This window comes from Oenanthe melanoleuca, chromosome 2 (assembly GCF_029582105.1).
Source record: "Oenanthe melanoleuca isolate GR-GAL-2019-014 chromosome 2, OMel1.0, whole genome shotgun sequence".
NCBI lineage: Eukaryota > Metazoa > Chordata > Aves > Passeriformes > Muscicapidae > Oenanthe > Oenanthe melanoleuca.
Window position 1 is genome coordinate 93,970,592 of NC_079335.1, and position 16,476 is coordinate 93,987,067.

General features: G+C 39.3%; 2 protein-coding genes across 3 annotated transcripts in view; both read right to left on the bottom strand.

Moving 5' to 3' along the window:
* Nucleotides 1-592: 592 nt before the first annotated feature.
* Nucleotides 593-8,004, bottom strand: HUS1 (HUS1 checkpoint clamp component). 2 transcript variants are annotated; one of them, XM_056484540.1, is made up of 8 exons: nucleotides 7,431-8,004; nucleotides 7,028-7,155; nucleotides 6,400-6,576; nucleotides 5,642-5,749; nucleotides 4,649-4,723; nucleotides 2,702-2,801; nucleotides 2,214-2,345; nucleotides 593-1,411 (listed from the first exon to the last, which is right to left on the bottom strand). In XM_056484540.1, the coding sequence occupies exons 1-8, from the start codon at nucleotides 7,480-7,482 to the stop codon at nucleotides 1,329-1,331; spliced, it is 855 nt and encodes a 284-aa protein (XP_056340515.1). In that variant the 5' UTR covers nucleotides 7,483-8,004; the 3' UTR covers nucleotides 593-1,328. The 2 variants fall into 2 exon arrangements, with proteins under 2 accessions (XP_056340515.1, XP_056340516.1); XM_056484541.1 differs by lacking the exon at nucleotides 6,400-6,576 and having other exon boundaries at nucleotides 7,431-7,587.
* A 3,462-nt stretch (nucleotides 8,005-11,466) lies between these two features.
* Nucleotides 11,467-16,476, bottom strand: part of ICE1 (interactor of little elongation complex ELL subunit 1) — a 37,487-nt gene continuing 32,477 nt past the window's right edge. Inside the window, exons 17-20 of the mRNA XM_056484453.1 lie at nucleotides 15,487-15,677; nucleotides 14,235-14,341; nucleotides 13,282-13,380; nucleotides 11,467-12,354 (exon numbers count right to left, since the gene is read on the bottom strand). Coding sequence (XP_056340428.1) covers nucleotides 12,173-12,354; nucleotides 13,282-13,380; nucleotides 14,235-14,341; nucleotides 15,487-15,677 — 579 coding nt within the window. The 3' untranslated portion in view covers nucleotides 11,467-12,172. The remainder of the gene's footprint in view (nucleotides 12,355-13,281; nucleotides 13,381-14,234; nucleotides 14,342-15,486; nucleotides 15,678-16,476) is intronic.

A 16,476-nucleotide genomic window follows, 5' to 3' on the forward strand; every position in this document is an offset into this window, starting at 1 on the left:
TGCAAACCTCAGCATGTTGCAGGCAGTGGGTGGAAATATGACAACTGATGAAGCAATGTGCAGGGCAAGGGAGAGCAGGGAGGAACAAAGAGAGAGTAGGCAGAAAGGCCTATAAACACAGTCAGTCAATACACTCTTTACTGCAAGTCTACTATCTTCCCATTGGCATTGCCTCTCCTTCAGCCTTCTGTTGAGCATTTGCATCACCATGAACAAAAGATCCATTGCTCCCTTAATGTCAATGTCCTTTGAAAAAAACCCCAAACCATCAAAAACCCAACATTTCTGACCATGACAAGTTACTTTCTAGGTGAAACTTCCAGTCTCATTTGGCAGCATAGACTCTATCACTAAAATAATCAAAGGCTATGTGGAACATGCCAGGATAACAAATAAATCACACGTGGAACAAGGATGAAAAGACCTCAGAAAATAACCAGGAGGTAGAAGTACGGGCAGTACTCCCAGAGTGAAATTTAGTCATGCTCTTGACTGCTTGGCATGAGAGCCTAGATGCAATCTCACCATGCCTGACACCACGACGACACAGGTCGTACAATGTTTTCTATCTGGAAAGGGAAAAAATGCGATCCACAGATAACTTGTTCTTTATTCCACAGCAATTGCTGTGCTCGTGCATGTCCTCATACTATATTCCTTGTGTACATAGGGATTTTCACTGCCCACATTAACAAAGTAATCCACACTGTTTTGCTCGTCCTTTCAAGCCAAGAGGTAAACAAAGAGTAAGCACAAACAGAACTACTGAGGTATGCTGGAGCAAGCCTAGTCAAAAGTTTTCTACGAGAACAGAATTCAATTCCGTACCACTTTGGGAGGGCTGCACATACTTGTCCAGGCAAATAGCAACCTGGCAACTCTCCAGAAGGCTCTCCAGTTCCATGGAGGTATGACAGATTGTTCAGAGATCCCTTAACTTGGATTGCATTGCTCAATACTGAATACACACAGCAGCAGTTCCAGAGGTGAATTCTACTTTTAGTCTTTTGAGTAAACTGAAGTATTTAATTGAGTGCACTTTTGGAATGCTTTGAGCTGTGGGTAAGGCAAATTTCAGTTTTAATCCTCCTGAGAGTAAGATATATCAACACTCCCCAGCATTGTGTCTTTCACAGCATACAACTCTTCACAAAAATGGCCATCTGCATGAGGATGTATTTTGAACACTTTCATAAATATTGAAATAATGTCCATCTGATAGCTGCGTCTAACAGTGTCTCACATCAAAACACTCCAGCGAATTAGGAAAGATTTCAGACTTCATGAAAGAGGCCTCAGGTTGGAAAATGACCAAGATTCCAAAACACTCAGGCAATTGCTGGAATAAAATACTGAAGTGAAACCTCCTCATGGAGCAAGATGAAGTGGACAATTCTTTTACGTACAATATCTGTAAGGAGGGAAAAACAAAACACAAATCCACCTTAAAGCAGGAAAAATACTTTAAAATTACATCTTTCAAAGATGTCACCATAAGTTCTGACAGAAGGGTAACTAAACAATTTAAATCCTCGAGCAATTTAAATTTAAAACAATTTAAATCCTTGTGAAGCATTAATAGTTTGTGAAAGATGATACCAAAAAGTATAGTGTAAAGGTTTGTAATACTACACCCATTATGTAAATCTTCCTTGGGAAATTCTTAGCATCTGCACTAAACCATAACAAACAGATGTTCTCAGGAAAAGCACACAGAGTTATAAAAATAGAATATAAACTCCTGCACAGACTTTTGCTAGAAACACTAGCTGTATAAAAAGCATTTTAGTATTAGAATCAGAGAATGAAAGCATCCAAAGGAAAAAAACCCAACCAAAAACACAGGCCAGTAAATTCCAATTTCTCTGCTAGAAGCTAGAGGCTTTAAGACTTCCAAAAAATAATATCTCAAAACATTAATAAAAATTACTAACAACTTCAAAACAAAGACAACAAGATAACACACATGATTAGTGAGTCTGAGTATTCCACTTTAGACTTTTACAAGGGCCTGACTTATTTTATGTTTTCTTCTCCAAATGCCCAGGACTTGAATCTTACTGCCTAAAAATATAAATATTAGAAGTGCTCAGGTACAGTAAAAATAGTTGGCTTTCAGACAGACAAAACAGAAGACATGGTATTCTGCTGAGACTAAGTATGGCAAACATCCCTACTTAACCGGAATTCACAAGCAGAGCTGTTGAACTTACTGCACAATGCTTTTGTAGGATTGACCTGCTGTCCAGCAAGCAGCTGCTGCAGCTTCTTGATGTCTATGCATGCTTCAGCCATACTTTCCAGATCTCTGTCTTGAGTATTACTTTCACATCCATCCTCTGATGCTAAAAGTGTAAGGGCACAACACTCAGTCCAAACATAAAAGGCAGTTTCAACACCCATAAGGACACACCTGAACACCCCTGAAGTGCTGGAACTCAAATGGCTTGCTTTTCAGAACAGTGCAAGGAAAAGAAATCCCCTTTTCTCACCAAACTGTCAAGAATAATGGAAGAGGTTGCCCACCACCACCCCAAACATGAAACAGACACTCCACTGGCCACTTTCTCTTTTAGGATTTCATTCGAAGACTGCAAAGTACTTGATGCTATTTTCTAAAGAATAAAAGGTAAGTACTGTTATAAACAACACACTTAAGTAATGAGATCAGACAGATACAAGAGGTAACAGGGAAACTTACCCCAGGGAGGATTTCCCAGGTCTTTAAAATGTGTTGTTACAGATACTAAGTCAGTTTCTATTTTCAAGTTCATTTCACCACTCAAGTTTGCTTCAATCACCTGCAATCAATCTCAATTTTAGACAACCCACTTTCACACTGCAGAATTACAGAAGAATATAGTTTGGTTTTGTGCAACTACAAGCTTCCAGGAGTACTTCAGTGCAAGTCAACCATACTTTCTGAAAATGGTTTGAACATTTGAATGTTCAGCTGTAAAATGCATTTCCCATCATTCCCATGTGAATTACTCTAGACCAAAGCTTCAGAAGTTATGAAAAGAAATAAATTTAATTGCCCTCCAGTATTTTTAGAACAAGTATTAGGTTTGGGAAGTTCATATGTTGAGGAAAAGACTTCAGAAATAAGAGACTGAAGTTGAAGAAATGCAAAGGTTCCTGAATTTCCATTCAGCTGTTCAACACATAGAAAGGCACCTACACAGTCTATATGACACACACAGAAAATGCAATGGTCCAGGAGCTGACAGAGCTGCCTTCAAAAATTTAAAACAGACAACAGCTGGATCAGTTCAGTATCTCCAAGGACTTTGAACTGACAGAAATCCTGGAAAAGTGCTAAAAGCTTTCAAATTCCATCCTGAAAGCTGGAAGGACAAATTTGAAGAAAACTACATATGTGGACTAACACAAATCCCAGCAGATCAGAGGATTCCTAAAGCACAACTAAGCACCTCACTTTTGTGAATTAAATCTTGGTAATTAAAAAAAAAAACAAACCAAACTTGTACTCCAACCAGAATCTAGTATAGAACGGAGATGTCAAGCTCCCAAAAATTGGACAAGTACTATCAGAAATTGCTTCTAAGCCCATTTTGCAGCACTGATCTTGACCAGATTTATTACCAGAATGCATCTTGCAAAAATAATTAATTGTAACACTTGACATTTTTGTTCTCTAACAGCATGAAAGCAAGGCACTTACACTAAGTTCAATCCCATCATATAACTATCTTGTGTGAGAAAAGAGCTTCAACTCTAGAAACAAAAGCACTGTGCTCAATTTTGCATAAGCATGTCTACTAAGGACATGGGGAAGGAAAGGAAGTAAAAACAAAGCCCCCCAAAAAATCTCAGAAAAGACAAGACTTTGATGTGTATTTGCAGGATGACTGCCATTTGCAAAACTTCCAGTAACCCAGGGTAATCTCTCAACTCTTCCAGGTCTTGAAAAACCAAGACTTTTCCAATTTCAGGACTCTCAGTTAACAGAAGATTTCCTGTTTATCAAAACAGGTATGGACAGCATCAAAGTCAAACTATTCCAAAGCTCTGCACCTACTAACTTTCATGTCAATCAATTATGGTGACTGTGAGAAAAAACATCTAAATAAAAAACCGTTTCTGTCCAACTGTAGAGAACTTCTTTCAATTAAAAGGTCCACCAACACTCTGGAAATCCAGGGTAGACTGCAAACCCAACCTGTCAGTCTAAAGCACAGTATGACATCCTGGGGCTATTAGCAGAATCTCCTTTAAATCCTACATCAAGTTTACCTAAAGTTCATTCACAGACACCTAACACAACATTCCCTTAATAGGCATTTCCTTAATGAAATAACTGGGAAAGTCTCCAGCTAGATTCCTGAGGGACTGTCATTTCTTACCAGCTATAAAGAGTGGCTTGTAGCAACACAACGCCATGTTCTTTCTTTCATGCATGGATTTAGTACAAAGAACATAATTTTCTGAGAAGCCCAGGAAAAGCTCTTCAGTGAAAATCCTAAAATAAATGCCACCATTCTTTTCAGTCTTTACACAGGATTCAGGCCTTGATTTCAATGTTTAACTTATCTCAAAATAACATAATGTGGCAGCACCAGTTTAGGCAACGTGTCCTTCATTAAATAACATCTGTAGTATAGGTGCTTTAAGTGCCTTAACTTACAATCAAATTGCTGAGATTCTTCATTCTTTCCACAACACTCTTCATTGTTTTCAGTGCTGGTAGGTAAATGCTGACCTGGGAATACATAAGAACTGCATTTGCACAAGTGTTTCAGATGTGATTGAGACACATTTATTTCTACTGTCAATTCTATCTTAGTTTGAGTTATCTATGGCTTTCAGGATGCACAACATCTATCTGAAATCAGAAAATGCCTTAGAACAGAGGAACTCTTTCCCATTATACCAACAGACCATCATTCTAGCAATTGTTCCAGACATAATAGTCCAAGTCTGTGTTCAAAACAGAAGCAAGTTTTTGCAGATCAGACCCTCATATGAACATCTCTGTTATTAAACAGTCAATTACTACAGCCAAAATGAAAGAACAAGATTCCCATGATACCGCAGTAATTGCTGGAACTGCAGCAGTGTAAACCTGAAATATAAGAACAAAATACTTCCAGTTTCTTCTTATATGTCTTCAGAATCTAAATAATCTCAGCTATAGATGTAACAGGCATCCATAACCTCAAATAGCAGTACATTTGTACAAGGACCTTTCCTTGCAACTCTGCTAAAAGTCAAAAAGGATACTAAGAAGATATATAAAAATCAGGAGGAAACACATATATCTTTAACTCCGCCAGATAGGCCATAATTTTCAGAAAGAATAGATTATTTGGACCATTTGGCACCTGAACAGCTGAAACAGTCTAAACTTGTGTGGTTTAGAGGTGCTCCACACTAAAGTCATGCAAGTCCTTTTCTCCTCCCTTTCTTTGCTCTGAACATCACAGAAGCAATTTCCACAGGTTCTGGGCTCTCTTGTAAGGATACAAGCCATGTTCCATACCCCTCCGAAACTGTAGCCTCCCGTCTTCCCTCTTTCCTTTCAACTCCTTTCCAAACTCCACCAGTAGTATACTCTGTAACAATACCACCCCACTTGCAAACTCCCCTTTTAACAGGGAATATAAAACCAGAGACTTACATCAAAGTCCGGCACACTGGGCTCTCTGAAGTCATTCCACATTCTTCTGGGAATAACTCCCACGGGAATGTCATGTGTCACAATCCTACTGCTGCTTGATAATGATGGCTTGAGAGAAAAAGAGGATGCTCTTGCAGTTAAACACAAGACTGGAACTCTAAATTTAAATTTTTCAGACCCACTCTGGGAAATGTTATAAGCACATGCCCCACACTCAGTCCCAGTTTTTCCTCCCTCAGTTCCTATCAATACACGTTTAAGTGGGATGTCCTTTCAAATGAGGAAGAGTTTGTGATGTGTCAGTCATTACTGTACCTATAAGCTATCCTTAGAGCTGAAGAGGTGAATCAGCGGAGTTAACAGCAAAAGAATCAGAAGTCAGCATACAATATCAGGAAAAACAAAGGTAAAACACAGAGCCAAACACTGAAACATCCTTCACCTAACAGCTTCAATGAAAAGGCAGTAATCCAGAGAAGATACAGAGGATGAAGGAATGGAGAAAAGCAGACATTAGAAAAAGTTGTTTCAATAACATAGCTTCCTTTCTTCCTCCACCTCCTCCTTGCCTTTTGGAAAAAGCTGATTCTGTATGCTACCAACCGTGATGGCAAGAAAGGCTAATGACATGGAAAATGGCACAATGTTTCTTCAGTTTTCTAGAGTTACACCAAATATCACCCTTTGATCTTAGGAAAAGCACTAAATTTTAAAGAACTTTTGCTTAATAATGAACATGAAAGCATGGTTGCACTTACTAGCTCCACAGCAACACTGAGACAGGGACAGTGTTTATTAGTCAACTTGATCTTCACTGCCTTAGCATTCTGGGCAGTTTTTAATGCTCTCGACAGGTTCTCAGGCACCAACTCTAAATAGATTTCATTGTGCTCTGCAGCTACTCCTTCCATCTGAAATTCGTCGAAGAAGTTCCCCTACAATTTTTGAAAGTCGGAAACAAAGCAAACAAGAGGGGAAAGTGTTATTTGTCAGACCTTAAGCTTAAAACTGCATGTGTAGAGCAGAAACTCCCCTCTGCCTGGGATCACCTGAGGAATCACTACAGCCTACACAACCATGAAGACTCATTGCTTCAGGCTAAACCAATTAATGTCCTCCCCTAACACTAATCAGTCCATTAGACAGTGAGTTATGCTTTCCTGCTCCCAGTTTTGGGCAGGCCCATGTGGGCCAGCACACACTGAAGCTTTACACTGAAGTGACAGTCAAGGTAAAGGGAATGTCCAACCTGGAACACCCGTGCAACCAGACAGATCCTGAGACCTGGCACATCGAAGGTGAGGGCGACAAGGAACATCTGGCACATCAAACCCAATCGCACGCTCTGGCTTTCAACATGTGGTTACTGAACTTCCCTGGGCTCACCTGGCTCAGCTCACACCACATACTGGCGCCTCCATTTGCTACTTTGTCGGAGAGGATGAAATACAGCTTGCAGACAGTCAGGCGCAGGATGCAGGTCTTGGCTAACTTGGCGATTGTGTTAATTATACCTGCCGGAGGGAGGGAAGGAAGCAGGACACTACAGCGGTGATCGCCCCACGCACCCCGGCCTCTGCGGGACAGAAGAACTTTCCGCTCCCACAAACGCAGCCCGTGCTGCTGCGCACACGCCTAAACACCTCAGGGTGAAGGAAGCGCCTCATGCCACCTCCTCCCAGGAAAGGACCGCGGTCCTCACCTCCCCTCTCTTTCCTTTGCCCGAGAAAGCGGGCCCCAGCCGCTCAGCGAGGCACTGCCGCCCCCCAAGCCTGCCCCGTATACTCACGGCTGAAGTGGTTGAGGCAGGCGAGATCCACGATCTTAGCCCGGAATCGCATGGCGGCGCGGGCCCGCCGGCCCCTCAGAAGGCGCTCAGGGAGCGGGAGGCCGCACAGCGAACGGCTCGGCGCGGACAGCGGCCATGGCGGCCGCTCCCCGCATGCGCGGCGCCATGGGCAGCGTCCGCCGCAGGCGGGCCGCGCCTCCTTCCGCTGCCCCGGCGATCCGGGCTGGAGAGCTTGGCTGGAATATGCCTTGGCACCCCCGGAACGCGCGTGAAAATTCCTCTGTCCCAGCCCCGATGTCTCGAGAAACTCCTTTTTCAAATCCAAGGGGGCGCTTGCAGCAGACACCAGCAGCCCCTGGCAGGGGCCAAGCTCCCACCCTGCCCCACAGGACGCGGTGGTGAGGAAGGAAAGCGACAGTCGTGTTAGAAAGTGGAGCGAACGGAGCTTTGTGAGGCGCCTTTCCACGGCCCCGTTTTTGGTCAGAGCTTTGTGAGGGGTCTTTCCACGGCCCCACTGTTGGTCAGAGCTTTGTGAGGCGCCTTTCCACGGCCCCGTTTTTGGTCAGAGCTTTGTGAGGGGCCTTTCCACGGCCCCGTTGTTGGCCAGGCCGCCCAGAAGGGGCTGGGCAGCCCAAAGCGTTTAGGGAAGGATGTTCTCTGTCAGACCGGGCACCTCATGTAGTCAGACTCCCAGCTTAGTGAATGGTGCACAGGGGTTTGTGCAAAGGTTGGAACAGTGCAAGGAAATACAAAGTGAAGTAAAACTTTGTTTTGCCTAGCCAGTGTGCAGCATGCCTGTTTCCTGTAGTCGGTGTCTTTGCCTTGATGGTTCTGGTTCCTTGCAGTCCTTCAAAATACAGCATTTGCAGAGACATTATTCTAGTGGTGTTCTCTTTTTGGTCTGTCGGGATTGTCTGGTGTTCTTTTGTCACACTGCCAGTTCCCCAGATCAGCTAAATTGCCTCTTTCACATTTAATTTTGAAATAATCTTGGGATGCTGCTCACATGTCTTGATGCTCTCTTTCAATGCAGTCGTTATGAAGAAAATGAAAAGAATAACCTTGGGTCTGCATAGTGACAGATACAGCAACAGTTTCTGGAGAGGCTATTCTTTATATTGCTCTTAGGCCTTGTAAATTTTGTAGAAATAAGCTGAAGATTTTCCTAGAGAAACCAGTGCAGCAGGGGGTCACAAATTCTCATCTAGGATCCTGCCAACTATGCCAATTTGTCACAAATGAGTAGTTTAGGGCCCCTCAAAGAATCATTGTGAAAGGTATTAGCAAAAGTGGGGTTAATATATATTTATGGAAGTGTGACATAAAGTTCAGTGACAAGTTTCACTCCATTATTGATGAAACATAAAAAGAAAAATCTAATTAGAATAATTTTACAATGATTTACACAGAGACCAAAGACAAAACAGTAAGGAAGACTCTCCTGTTGAATCACGAAGCTCAGAGTATACCCTCTTGCTTTCTAAACTCCTCATCAAGCTTAGGTGCAGCTAGGTCCAGTCTTAGCTTGGACAATAGTTTATACCTAACAGAACTATCTCCAACTTTTTCATTAAATACTGGTCCATTAGCCTTTTGTTTTGTAAAACGTGGCTGCAGCAGATAAAGCCCTGATGGTGTGAAATCCCACACACTACACTTTGCAGTTCAACACGCTTTCCATCTTCCACAGACACAGTTGCAGACTGCTTTTAGGGAAATGATTGCTACATGGAGGTTAAGCAGGATTTGTGGAAGGAAGGTTGATCTAATCCCTTTCAAGTTGTGGCACACTGATATATGTGGATTCCTACATATGCAAGGTTTAACAGATCCACATAATTTGCCTTTTCTGCCTTTGACTGTGGTTTCCTGTTTTGACCCTTGCCAAACACCGGGCACCCATGAAAGTCACTCACTCACCCTCCCCTGCCACAGCTGGGCAGAGAGAAACAATTAATGAAAGGTTCACGAGTTGAGATAAGGACAGGGAGAAAACACTCCAAGGGCAAAACAGGCTCGACTTAGAGTTACCAAGTGAACTTATTACTAACAAAATCAGGGGGGGATAACGAGAAGTAAAATAAACCCTTAAAAACACCTTCCCCCAACCCCTCTTTCTTTCCCACTGACAGTGCAGGGAAAGGGGACATGGGTGTTTTTGGTCAGTTGAGATGATCTGCTGCTCAGGGAGAGGAGTCCTTCCCCTGGGAAACTGTGGGGTCCCTTCCCACAGGAGACAGTTCTCTGTGAACTTCTCCAGCATGGCTCCACTCTCAGAAGCAGCAGTCCTCCCAAAACTACTGCAACGTGAGTTCCTCCCACAGGCAGACATGAAAAAACATAAAAAGTGAAAATGAAATTAAGAATAAAACATGACCTGCAGTGAAAATTTCAATAATTATTTTCTATCATCATCTTCACAAAACTGGAACTGAAATTGTTTGGAGTATAGGGACAATTGTGAGAAACTGTTTTGAGTTAAATGAAATAATTTTACCTAAAACAAGTTGTGTGTATTTTATTAAAATATTCTTCAGAATTCTTTTTGAGGAAGTGCTTGCCCCTCTTTGTACCTTCATGGCAAAGTAACTCACATTCATTTTCAATTAGTGGACCTTGTTTATATGCTGCCTACATGCTGTTTTGCTTTTTGGGTTTAATGTTAAAGTAGCGAATCACATAAAACCTCTAGTGGGAAATCCTGCCAGCTAGAAGAGAAAACATACCAATTGAGAAGATAATATGCCAAATCTACAGACAGGCTGATTGCCTGAGAAGCACCTGTCTCTATTTTTGCCCATATTTATTGAAAAAACTTTTATTATTTTAAAATAATAAAAATAATAAAAATTATTCTAATTTTACTTATTCCAATGCAGTTTGATTGGGCAGTAGAGAGGAACACAGAATTAAAATCATATTCCATATTTCCAGTACACACAAAAATTCTTCTCACACTTGCATAAGCAGAATATTTTTCATGAAAATGGCTTGAAGGGAGGCTGAATTTTTTTCTTGTTTTAAACTTGGTTCCAAATTAGTATAGCTGTAGATTTTTTTGTCTTGGAAAATTCTGCTATTTCCCCTGTGAATCTCATATAATTCAAATCCAAGCATTTTATAAAAATTCTAAAGGAAATAGGCTTGTCTATTTGCTGTGAAGATTTTTGAGGTGCAATGTTTTTGAATACATCTATGATCCTCTACTCACTTTCTTCCTTTGTTTTTTTTTTTTTTTATTTGTTCTATTCCCCATTTCCTTTAGTTTTCAAATTTATGATCAATACTTTTATTGTCAACCTGTGCTTTCTTTTGTCTTTCTTCCACTTCAGATATTTTGTGCTCATTTTAGTGCAGGAAGGGTAAATAAAGGCTACACATAAAATCCCCAAAGCTTCACAATCACCAAAATGCCCAGGGTCCCAGACATCATACAGCTTCAACCTGAGGCAAATTAATTTATGTGAATCCCTACTGGAAGCCTTCATGATAGCCATCTGTAACAGTGCCTGTTGTGCTCAGGTATCACCAATAAATACTACTACATTATTTTTCATTGACCGAGTTGTCTGTGGTAAACTCACTGAGGTCAATTTGATGTCCAGAGTGCTAGCTGCTGTGGCTGCAACTGAACTCAATGGCCACTTTGCTCTACACAGAGGAAAGAAACTCTTAGGAGGGCTAGGAGACTGCACTGGTAGTCCTACTTGGAAGATGCACAAAAATCACAATGTGTATCAGCACCACAAAACTGTCAGAAGCTAGGTCCCATTACAAGAAGAATCTGCATTAGCAAAGCTCACCCCTTCATATGGGCACAATGGAAAGGTAAAACCAGAAGTTTTCAATAGTTTTTTAAAGGTACTTCCCAAGCCCCCAAAGCATACCAGAAACTTTTGGAGAGATGTCCAGAACTGCAATGTTACGGGCAATTCATTCAGTGAACTTACCTTGACAGGTAATTTCCTGCTGCCTCTCAAATAGTTTTTATATAAGCTATAAACTGTCTTATTTAAAAAGATCAACAAGAACACAATGGTGTTTGTCTCTTTTATTATGAAAGATACAAAAACAGAATGTAGTGAACATTAGAAAATGAACATTTTTTGAACCAACTCTCTATTTACATATACAAAATTCCCCAAGTGGAATAATATCAAATGTGAGACACATCAGAGTACACATATATACAAGTTCAGAGATTTTACATCTCTGTTAGTCCATACATGATGGCTACACAGAAAGTCAATTCCTACCTGTTTTCCACAAGTATTTTAAATTAAGTTTATGAGACAACTCAAGCAAAATAAAGCAGGATCTGGGGAATGTTCTCCAATCTGAATGGTTGCTTTATAAATATAAAATATTAGGGTCAGGTTTTCAAGTCATGCTGAATATTCTGTCAAACAGCCCATCCATCCAAACTGATGTAGGTAAAAGAACGAAAACTGTTACTGGTTTTTATTGTCATTAAACCAGAAATATTGCAGGAGTTCAAGATGCACTCGTTTTCAGGTCACTAATCAGCTACTAGGAAAAGCAAGTATTTTTGTTTATTTTTAAATAACTCTTCCTTCAAACAGAAAAGCCAATAAAATACTTGACCTTGCTTTGCATGATCAGACATTCTGATTAAAAGCATGAAATACAGGAAGACATAACATTTTGTATGGTTTTTAACTTGAACCAACTACTGCTTAATTGGTAAGGCACTTCTTTAGATCAGTCCACTTCCCTACATTTTAGTTTAGCTCCATTTCACACAGAGAAGCGATTTCAGCTATGCCATTTGTGATAGCAGAAGGGATGTTGTTAAGAACTTTTGCTCTCCAAGCATGGATGGCCTCAACAATTCCTTCTGGATTGCTTGAACCCAAGTCACATAGTGAATATACAGCTGCCAGCTGCACACCCCAGGGAACACCTGCAAAAAGTTAACAAAAATCAGCTTATAACGAAAATCAAATGGAAGACTGTTCTGGGGAATCCTGAATCTGTAGAAACTATTATTCAAGAACTGAAAACAAAACACATCAACAGTTGTGATACCTAAACTGTAATGCAGAAATTGCAACCTGCACACAAATTCCGTAACATCTCGTTCTATACTAGCACGTTACAGTTTTCTCAATTCAGCAACTTTTCAGTATTCAAAGGGCATACAAGAGTTGAGAATCTAGTGACTTTAGTTAAGAGTAACCAGACTTAAGAAAACAGTCAGGTTTATACTGAGTCTGAAGCACAGAAATACACTGTACATATATCATATGTACCATACACCACCAAGTTTGAAGCACTTGAAATTGCAAGGAAGAGAAGTTATACAGGCAGTTCAAAACAGCTCCCTAACATTAATAAATGCTTCTCTGCAAAATGTATTTAACATCCAGAGTAACTTAGCAGTGTGAGTCTCTGCTGCCCTAACCGCCTTGTTTCGTCTTATCAATATCTTGAACTTTCTCCCAATACAATTGTGTTAGTAGTAAGCTTCAACATAAATTGCTTAGCTAAAAAATTAGCAATTACTGCTCAAGTTGCAATCACCCTTCAAGTGATCTTAACTTGATCACCCTTTAAGTAATCTCTGATGCAGCTGATATGCTCTTACATGAAACAGTCAAATTCCAAGATATCTGAAACCATCTCAGAATTTTTCTCTGTCTCAAACAGAAGGTAATACTGTTAATATCTCATCAACTTCATAAGAGAAAGGGAAAATTGTCTGACCTGTTGTGCACTAATATAAACTGCAAAAGCAGGCAGTTTTGCCATGGATGCCTTAATTTATATTCTGGCATTGCAAAACTTCACATTGTGGATGTTACACTCATGTTTCCCTAAAAAACATTACCTTCCTCTTCTGCATGCTGTACAAACAGTCCAATTACTGAACTAATATTCTTCACTGCAGCAAGATACCCTTCTTTCAAACCTATTTGTCCTAATCGACCTGAAAGAAAAAAATAGTTACTACATACCTGACTATTTAGACAGTCAACATATCAACAGAAAATGTGAATTTTAACAACAAAAAAGTAATTCTTGTTACCATGTTGTCATGGGAACAACAGTTGTCCTATTCCTTGTGTAACTAAAGACCCTAAGGCATTTTTCATTGGATTGATTCAACCTCCCATGGGCTTACAATTTTTAAGTGTAAAACTCAGAAAGAATGCAATTTTTGCTTAATAAACAATGTAAATGTCAGCCTACATACTGAAAATATTTCTTGAAACTCAAACTATATCTATTTACATCAAATGCCACCTTGATCCCAAATAAATTAATCTAACTAAAATTTATTATGGTATTAAGTTGCATAAAAAAACTTATTTTATACACTTTTCTGGAAACATATGGCATGAAGCTGTGATGTGGGAGGTTTAGGTTAGCTATTAGTTAAAGGTTCTTCCCCCAGAGGGTGGTTGGGCACCCCAGCACCAAAACTGACAGAGTTCAAGATGCATTAGGCACATGGTGTGATTTCTGGGGCTGGCCTGGCAGGGTAGGAGCTGGACTTGAATGATCCTAGTGGGTTCCTTCCAACTCAGGATTTCTATGATTCTATACATAGCTACAGATGATTTCATTTTAAATACATAAAACATGTTGCTATTGGTTATCATGAATCAATATAACATCTCTCAAAACTTAAGTACCTGCTTTCCACAGGTACTTTCCACAGGCTGATAAACTGAAAGTATCTGCATAAAGATCCAGTAAAATTCAAAAATACTTCAACCTACTTTCCAGACAGGCCTTTTACATAAAAGAGAAGTTCAACCAAGAATTTAGATTACTCACCAATTAGCCTGAGTGTCAATGCTATAACACTATCACGAATGGATTGAGCAGTTTCATGCCCCTTTCTCTTCTTTATCCAGTTATCCATAGAAGGCCAAAGCTCTTTGCTGTGAAAAAAAATGAATTTGAAAATCTCATACTGCATGAAGGGGTGGATATGGTATTCACACTATAATGAAGGCACATGACTCTTTTGTTTATTACCAATATTAGGTAGACTGACTTCACAGATGTATATGAAATCATGTTGTTTTCAACTGTCATGCTGATATGTTCTATAAGTTTCTTATATGACTGAAAATTCAATTTGTATGTTACAAGTAGGACCTGATGCTCGTTTTTAAATCTAAAAGGACCCAAAGTAAGACTTTTTTAATCCTTAAAATTTTGCTAATAGACCTAGTTACCTATTACCAGCACAACTCACAGACAATCATCATGGTATGGCTTTAATTACAACTAAATACGTTTCACTGAAGTGATTTGTTATTAATTTTAAAAGTATTTCACCAAAAATAACTTCTTTACTACCTGAAGGTATGGAATTTGTATACAACATGATTATGAGTATCACTTACTATGTTATGTCACAGATAAACAAATGTCTCCTAAGTCATGTAACCTCTATATAGAAAATCAAGGCTGCCTTATGAGTGTAAGTGTCAAAATGAAGACTTTAAAACAATCTTAAGTATGGTAGCAATCCATATCCTGGATTATGGTTTCAAATAATATTTAAGACATCGAATCTAAGTATTATAATTATTTTAGAATTAAAATCAGACTGAAGTCAAGGTAATACACTGATAAGTATGGATATATTTCACTTTCAGCACTGAAGCAGTGTTATTTTCATATCAGAAATTCCACCCTTATTTTCTACTGTGGGGGAAGGGGAATTCAACAAGTAAGTTCAGAAGAAGACAATCACTTTGCTTCACTGACAGACAATTCATCTCAAAACCTTATAAAGCTATTTTGAAAGCAATTCTTTACTAAGACAGTTCTAAGAGGGCTCATTTCTTGGGACAATGCCATACAATCCTACATTTCCACATTGATCACACCTTCTATCTTAAAATAATGCACACATATTCAGTAGTCTAGGTCTCATCAGGTTGAAACATCCTCATTTCTAAATACCTATACAATAATTTATTATTTTAAAAGATAAGTCATAATGAATTGGGGAAACAAAAAAAAAAACACACCTCCAAAGGAAAACATTTGAAAGAAGTGAATGCCACAATACCTTATAACATTATCATGTGTCCAATCCCACTTCATGTGAGAGCAGAGTAGATCAACAGCAAATATATACTGCCAAGCGTCTTCACTGAGATCTTCTCCATACTGCTCACTTGGGTGAGATTCTACTTTTGTACATGACTGCATTTCTAAAAGCAGGTTTGAGACCATAACACCAGCATCCAAAGATGAACTCTGCAATTTTAGAAGGTAATTATCTTAATGCATAAAAACTTACCAGCCCAGAACCAAACTCTTTACAAATATTTGATACTGACTGTGTACAGCACCTTACTCCATAAATCCAACTTTTGGATTGAATTAATACAAACAAATAGAGTACATAAACCAAAACCTTCAAGTACTAGCTATTTTTTCTGACATCTTTACTAAAAGGAGAGTTTGGGGGAAAAATACCCAAACACGAAAAACCACGGATATCACAGCCACTCTCTCATCTCCTTCTACAATTTGGGGATTTTTGTTTCTCTCAATGCAGCATTAAAGTAAGAAAAGTGTTTTTCCAGTGCAAGAAGATTAGTCAAATATTGTTAACTTTCTAAAAAATTTTAAAATTTGTTACTTTTTTATTCTTCATTAGGGGCAAATTTGCAAACAAATACTTTCAATAGTTGAGGTAAATAAACATGCCATGTGAAACCATTCTGCTAATTACATAGCTGGGGAAGAAAGGAAATTTAAAAACAAACATTTTTTGAATATCTGATGTATTAAGCAAAAAGTCTTATCACATAAACAGAATGCATGCCTGGCCACAGGCCACAGGCCACATTTTCTCAGTACAAAACCTCATATAATTCACAAATTCTGCCGTGGTGCAAGTCACTAAAATTTATTTCTTTGACCAAGAAATAAATACCCAATCCATGTGAGTCTTCCTTTCAGAAGCAGAATAATCTTCTCCTAAAATTATATGTGTAACAGACTGTTAATCACAGTCTACTGGAGACTTTTACCTGTATTTCTACCCAAG